We start from the raw sequence: 7,075 nt of genomic DNA, 5'->3' as shown, positions 1-7,075 counted from the left end.
ACCATAAGGTCAGAGGTAAATGTGTTGGTACGAAGTGAAGCATGCTCGAGACACTTTTATTCATTACTACTATATTTTGTCAAAACATAAAAGAAAACGGACTCAATCCCTTAAGAAGATTGTCACGCCATCCATCGTTGGAAAGAGCCACCCGGTTCACACAAAATCCACCTTTGGAAAGAACCGTGGAATTAATAAAATCAAAAGCTTATTGTTCACTCAAAATATAAAAAGAAGCTAACAAATTAAAAAGAATCTACTAAAGTAAATAAGAAGTAATACTACTAAGGAAAAGCAAACTAAAGAAGTTATGAAGTAAACTACGGGAAGCGAGATAAATGAATATACAAACCAAAGTAAAATGAATATATACATAAGGGAAATGAATATCTACATCAAATGGGGAGAATATATACATACCAAAGGGAAAATAAGAATGAAAGAAAATAGTATCAGAGTTATTACATGCCAAATGTCAAATGTCAGTTAATCAAAAAAGACCACCCCCAAATAAAAAATAAGCATAGTCCCCAATGCTTAACAAAAATAGGAACAGGGAAGGGGTAGAGAGTCAAGAGAACTCTCTATGTGGTCTCAGTCTGCATGGGATCATCAGCACCCTCTGTCTCATCTAACTGTATGTCATCATTTCCTGGCTGAGGGACAACTGGGTTGCTGAGCATCTGTATCATCTCCTCAGCAGTGTGTGTAGTTGCAACCGGCTCCTCAGACTGGCTGACTGCTGCCTCCGGTGCTGGGACTGTCTGTTCCATAAGCAAGTCTAATGGAAGATCTCCGGTAGATGCAATCTTTGCAACCTCTTTGCTCAGCTTCTCTACTGACTTCTTTGATGCCTGGGATCTATGCATCTTCTTGACCTGTTTGCCCAAATCCTTAATGGCCTTCCTATGCATCGCCAGAGTATCAATAATGTTCTTCTGGTTCTCCAAAATCTTCTTCAATGTTTCCTCCACTGACGGAAGTACCTGTGGCTCTGCTGGGGCTGCTGGGGCTGAGGACTGTGCTGCAATAATACTGGATATATCAGTCAGCTTTGTAGTAGCTGCCTACATCCAGTTGTTGAGACTCGCTAATGTCTGGAGACTCGCAGCGCAGTCTGAGGATATGTAGATGAAGCCGGCACTGATAATGGCACTGATAGTCTAGCAGAAGCAGGTGGTCTGGAAGATGAAGGTGGCATGGCTGCTATCCCGATAGAAGTACCGGCTGCGGTGGATGGCTCGACAAATAAATCAGTAACCACTATTGCTGGCTCCTCAGACTGGCCAGTGGAGGTAGTAGCTTTACCCTTGAATTTCGGGTTGTCAGCTCCCTGAAGTTGGTACCAAGAGAAAGGATTCTTGGCCTTCACCTCGATGTCATAATGCCTTGGCTCCACCCCTTTGTCCTTGAAGTATTCTGTGAGGAAGTTTGGGTACGGGTAGGACCTTTCATCTTTTTGGACAGCCAGAGTGATGTTTGTGGACATGATAGCACCCACATTAATTGGGTACCCAGCCATAATTGAGGCTACCAATACTGCACGGGGAAGGGGAAGATTGTTCTCGTTGAGGCATGGATCAATGAGGCTACATACAAATGTCTGACACCCTTTTGCTTCAAAGTTTAGGGTGGCTCGGACTATTGGAACTCCTGCTGTGAGCCACAGAGGTGTTGATCCTCAAATTTCCAGAATATAAGCTAGCCATGGGCGAGTTGTGTCACCCATAGCCAGCTTCTCCAGGTATTGGACTGCCTCCACTTCCTCAAACCCCACATACGTGTTCAAGGTGCAGGCATCAAACTTGATTTTCAAATTTAGAACTTTTGTCACCTTGGTACCCTTTTTGATATGAGCTACATTGGTGTAGAATTCCTTGACCAAATGCTCATTGGCATCCATAATGTAGTGGGTGAACCATCTCCAACATTTTCGCTCCTGGAATTGTCGGAGGACATTGGGGTTGTGCTTGTCTAGATCTTTCATCAAGAATTGCCGCTCAAGAGTGAGTGACCGTTGCGGCCTCCATTCCCTAAATTTAGCAAAGGCAGCAGCACTGACGAATCTGTCCTCCCATAGCTCTGGCCTCTTTGATCTCTCCAAACCTCCTACTGTAGTATCCCCCCCATATCCCATCGTCTGGGACATCATCATCATCGTCCATATTAATTGGATCAGCTAGAGCATGTGAGGAATAGGGCTCAGAGGCTTGACTACCCTCTTCCGAACCATCAGAGGAACTGGCAGAAGAAGATGACTCATCTACTAGGTGGAATCTACCAAGAAACTGTTGTGATTGGGCTTCCGGCTGTGATTGCACGGAGTTACCCTCAGAAGCTTCCCCAGATGGGACATACTCACTGGTTTCCGAGGGTTCGGGGGGTCTGTTGGGTGTAGCTTTCTTACTTATAACCCTTTGAAGTGCTATAGGTAGGTTGCTTTTACCTCGACCTCGGGAGGGTTCTGCCTTCCCTTGCGATGTATCTCCTCTACCACATGAGCGAACCATTATTTGCAATGCATAAGGATAAAAGTTAGTTAGATTTGTAAAACACAGGTGCATGCATAATAATTGCAGTAAAGCAGTCTCAGAAGGGGCAGTGCGGACCGCACAAAAGTGAGTGCAGCCGCAAACTGCCCAGTGCGGACCGCATAAAAGTGAGTGCAGCAGCATAACAAAATGTGCGGATCGCACAATTTTGAGTGCGGTCGCACAGCCCCAGGTTCAGAATACTGGGGTCTCTGATGTTTCATCAGTGTGGACCGCACAAAAATGAGTGCGGCCGCACAAGTCCACTGCAGACCGCACAATTTTGAGTGCGGTCGCACAGCTCCAGGTTCAGACTACTGGGGTCTTTGATGTTTCATCAGTGCGTACTGCACAAAAATGTGTGCGGCCACACAAGTCCACTGCAGACCGCACAATTTGGAGTATGGTCGCACAAATCATGCACACTGATACCCTAGTTCAGAGAACTGCAGACTGCACAAAAATGTGTGCGGGCGCAGAAGCTCATGGTGCGGACCGCACAAAAATGAGTGCGGCCGCACAATTTGAATTTAGGCGGCACTGACTTAGGGTTCATGGAATTTTATTCACAAATTACTCAAGTTTTTAGCAATTAAACATCATTAATCACTTACCCAGACCCCAATTAACGTTTAAAAAGTCTACCCACATGATTCTAAGCACAAACAACTAACCATTGACATATTTAGGCATGGAAATAACCCTAGGAAAAAGAATAAAATTAAGGAAAAATCTAAAGAATAAATTAGCATACCAATAATGAAGATGAAAGTGAGATTCAACACTGATGAAATGAGGAGAGATTGAAAACAATGAGGATATGCACTATGCAAGCTTAGCTTCAGGTTTCAAAAGAGCGTAAAGTGTAAAAAGCTGAGGGAGGCACTATTTATACTTTTACCCGTTGGGCCCACGATTTTACCTGGAGTGCGGCAGCACAATTTTGAGTGCGGTCCGAACTCATTACCTACCCTTGTGAACAATTGCTACGGACCGCACAAAAATAAGTGTGGCCGCAGAATTATTGCAGACCGCACAAAAATGGGTGCGGCCGCATTTTGTTAAGGATGTTTGTCAGGCCAAACTTCAGAGACCATGTATTTTTCATCTCCCAGTTGTGCAACCTCACACAAAATTGTGCGGCCGCAAAGTGGCAGAGCGGTCAGCATAATTTTAGTGCGGTCCGCACTTTTGTGACATTTAGCCAAACTTTTCATGCTCAGTTCCTGCAATGCACACCCATTCCTGCATACACTTCAAAACTAGTTAGTACAAAACAAAGCCTATCTAATCTAAAGAAGAAAAACAAGAAAAAGAAAAAGATACATGGGTTGCCTCCCAAGAAGCGCCTGATTTAACGTCGCGGCACGACGCATGTTACCATCAATCACTTGAAATGGAGCAACGCCACAATGTGGTCATCATCAACCTTGCCAAGATAATGTTTAAACCGGTGCCCGTTGACTCTAAAAAACTCATCATTCTTATTTTTCAAATCTAGAGCACCAAAGGGTGTCACATGTACAACTTCAAATGGGCCACTCCACTTTGATTTCAGCTTTCCCGGAAACATCCGCAACCGAGAGTTGAACAAAAGCACACGATCACCTACTTTGAATTCTTTGTTTCGGATATACTTGTCATGGAGGTACTTCATCTTGTCCTTATACAAGGACGAACTGGAGTATGCATGGAACCAAAACTCATCAAGTTCATTCAATTGCTCCACCCTAAGATTTGCAGCTACTTCCCACTCAAGGTTAAGCTTCTTCAACGCCCACATAGCCTTATGCTCAAGTTCCACCGGAAGGTGACAAGCTTTCCCGAACACTAACCGATACGGAGACATACCAATTGGTGTTTTGTAAGTTGTTCTATAAGCCCAAAGAGCATCGTCAAGTTTCTTCGACCAATCTGTCCGGTTGGCATTCACAGTCTTTGACAGAATACTCTTGATCTCTCGGTTGGAGGCTTCAACCTGTCCGCTTGCTTGAGGATGATAGGGGTCGACACTTTGTGAGTGACACCATACTTGGAGAGTAAAGTATCAAAAGCTTTGTTGCAAAAGTGTGATCCCTCATCACAAATGATGGCCCTTGGAGTACCAAACCTTGTGAATATGTTCTTCTTCAAGAAAGCTACCACACTCCGAGCTTCATTGTTGGGCAAAGCCACAACTTCAACCCATTTGGACATGTAATCCACAGCTACCAATATATAGGTGTTCCCACCTGAGCTCACAAATGGAACCATAAAATCAATGCCCCAAACATCAAAAATATCAATATCTAGGATGGTGGTGAGAGGAATCTCATTTTTCTTGGAGATCCCATCGGCCCTTTGGCATTCATCATAATGCTTAACGAGATCGCTAGCATCCTTGTAAAGGGTAGGCCAATTGTTCTTCTTCTGGTACACATCTTCGAATAACACCATCAGTACAAATTTTGAAGAGATATGGCTCATCCCAATAGTAGTCCAGACAGTCTCGTTTGAGCTTTTTCCTTTGGTTTGAAGAGAACTCATTCGGAACAATGAGACTCACAAAATAGTTGGCCACATCGGCAAACCATGCATCCCAATCATAGAAATGGAAAGGAGTTGTTCGTCAGGAAATGAATCATTGATCTCAAGGCCATCATGTGGCCTCCCCTCCTCCTCCAATCAGGACAAGTGGTCCGCCACTTGATTCTCACTACCCTTGCGGTCTTGAATCTCTAGATCAAACTCTTGTAATAGAAGCACCCACCGCATCAACCTTGCCTTAGAGTCTTTCTTGCTCATCAAATAACGAAGTGTTGCATGGTCGGTGTGAACAATCACCTTTGTACCCAGTAGGTACGGGCGGAACTTCTCCATAGCAAAGACAATGGCTAGGAGTTCTTTCTCGGTCACCATATAGTTGACTTGGGCCTCGTTCATAGTCTAGCTATCATAGTAGACCGAATGAAAAATCTTGTTAATTCGTTCCCCCAATACCGCTCCAACAGCCACATCGCTTGCATCACACATGAGCTCAAATGGTAAGCTCCAATTTGGCGCTGTGATAATAAGAGTGGTAGTCAACTTATACTTGAGTAGTTCAAATGCCTTCATACAATCTTCATTGAAAAGGAACTTGGCATCTTTCTCCAAGAGTTTGCACAAGGGGTTTACCACTTTAGAAAAGTCCTTGATGAATCGGCGGTAAAACCCCGCATGACCTAGAAAGCTCCTCACTCCCTTTACGGAAGTAGGGGGAGGGAGTTTGGATATCACTTCAATTTTTGCTTTATTAACCTCAATACCATTCTTGGAAATATTGTGACCGAGGACAATGCCCTCCTCGACCATAAAGTGACACTTCTCCCAATTCAACACCAAGTTAGTTTCCTCACAACGTGCCAATACCTTATCCAAGTTATCCAAGCACTCTTCAAAAAACTTCTCCACGATAGAAAAATTATCCATGAAAACCTCGAGAAAGTCCTCCACCATATTGGTGAATATGACCATCATGGGCCGTTGAAAAGTTGTCGGTGCATTGCATAACCCGAATGGCATCCGCGAGAATGCGAAAGTGCCATAGGGACAAGTGAAAATGGTCTTCTCTTGGTCTTCAGGAGCAATAAGAATCTGGTTATACCCGGAATATCCATCAAGGAAGCAATAATAAGCACGTCCGGCTAACCTATCCAATATTTGATCAAGAAATGGAAGCGGAAAATGGTCTTTCCAAGTAACTTTGTTGAGCTTCCTATAATCCATGCACACTCTCCACACGGTGACAGTTCTTGTGGGGATCAATTCATTTTTGTCATTTGTTATCACAGTCATGCCCCTTTTCTTTGGGACACATTGCACCGGTGAGGTCCACGAACTATCAGAAATGGGGTAAACAACCCCGGCATCCAACCACTTGATGATCTCTTTCTTTACTACCTCTTGCATGGCCTCATTCAATCATATTTGATGTTCCACGGAGGGTTTGGCATCCTCCTCCAAATGATTTTGTGCATGCAAAAGGCAGGTCTTATACCCCGAATATCCGCCAATGTCCAACCTATTTCTTTCTTCCTCCTTTGGAGCACCGCAAGGGTGGAATCTACCTGCATGTTAGTTAAGCACGAGGAAAGAATAACAGGTAAAGTGGAACAACGACCTAGAAACTCATACCTGAGGTATGAAGGCAAAGGCTTTAACTCCAAGGTGGGAGGCTCCTCGATTGAGGGCTTTGTTGGTGGAGTCTTTCGGTTTTCGAGATCAAAGGAAAGTTTTCGGGGCTCATAAGTATATGATCCCATTCCTTGCAACGCATTGACACATTCTACAAAGCCTTCCTTCTCATCTTCATCATGATTTAACAACACAGCTTCCAAGGTATCTTCAACATTTATCACAACACTTGTGTCATCAACAATTATATCGGTCATAAGATCCATGAACAAACACACTTCGTTGCTATTTGGCTGCCTCATTGATTTACAAACATGGAACACTACTTTTTCATCGCCTACCCGGAAGGTGAGCTCGCCAGCTTCCACATCAACTAAGGCCTTCCCTGT

The 7,075-nt window shown here is 44.1% G+C and overlaps 1 protein-coding gene across 1 annotated transcript; it reads right to left on the bottom strand.

The window, feature by feature from the left end:
- Positions 1-3,918: 3,918 nt before the first annotated feature.
- LOC138905113 (uncharacterized) lies at positions 3,919-4,380 on the bottom strand. The gene has a single exon (XM_070193617.1). The coding sequence runs from the start codon at positions 4,378-4,380 to the stop codon at positions 3,919-3,921; it is 462 nt and encodes a 153-aa protein (XP_070049718.1).
- Between the last annotated feature and the right edge of the window lie 2,695 nt (positions 4,381-7,075).

The sequence above is a fragment of the Nicotiana tomentosiformis genome, chromosome 2, assembly GCF_000390325.3.
Source record: "Nicotiana tomentosiformis chromosome 2, ASM39032v3, whole genome shotgun sequence".
Lineage (NCBI taxonomy): Eukaryota > Viridiplantae > Streptophyta > Magnoliopsida > Solanales > Solanaceae > Nicotiana > Nicotiana tomentosiformis.
The sequence above is the reverse complement of the archived record's forward strand: the minus strand, read 5'-3'. Positions and strand labels throughout refer to the sequence as shown.

Coding starts and splice junctions, on each gene's coding strand:
- LOC138905113 (XM_070193617.1), bottom strand. CDS start 4,380: ATGTCTCCGTATCGGTTAGTGTTCGGGAAAGCTTGTCACCTTCCGGTG.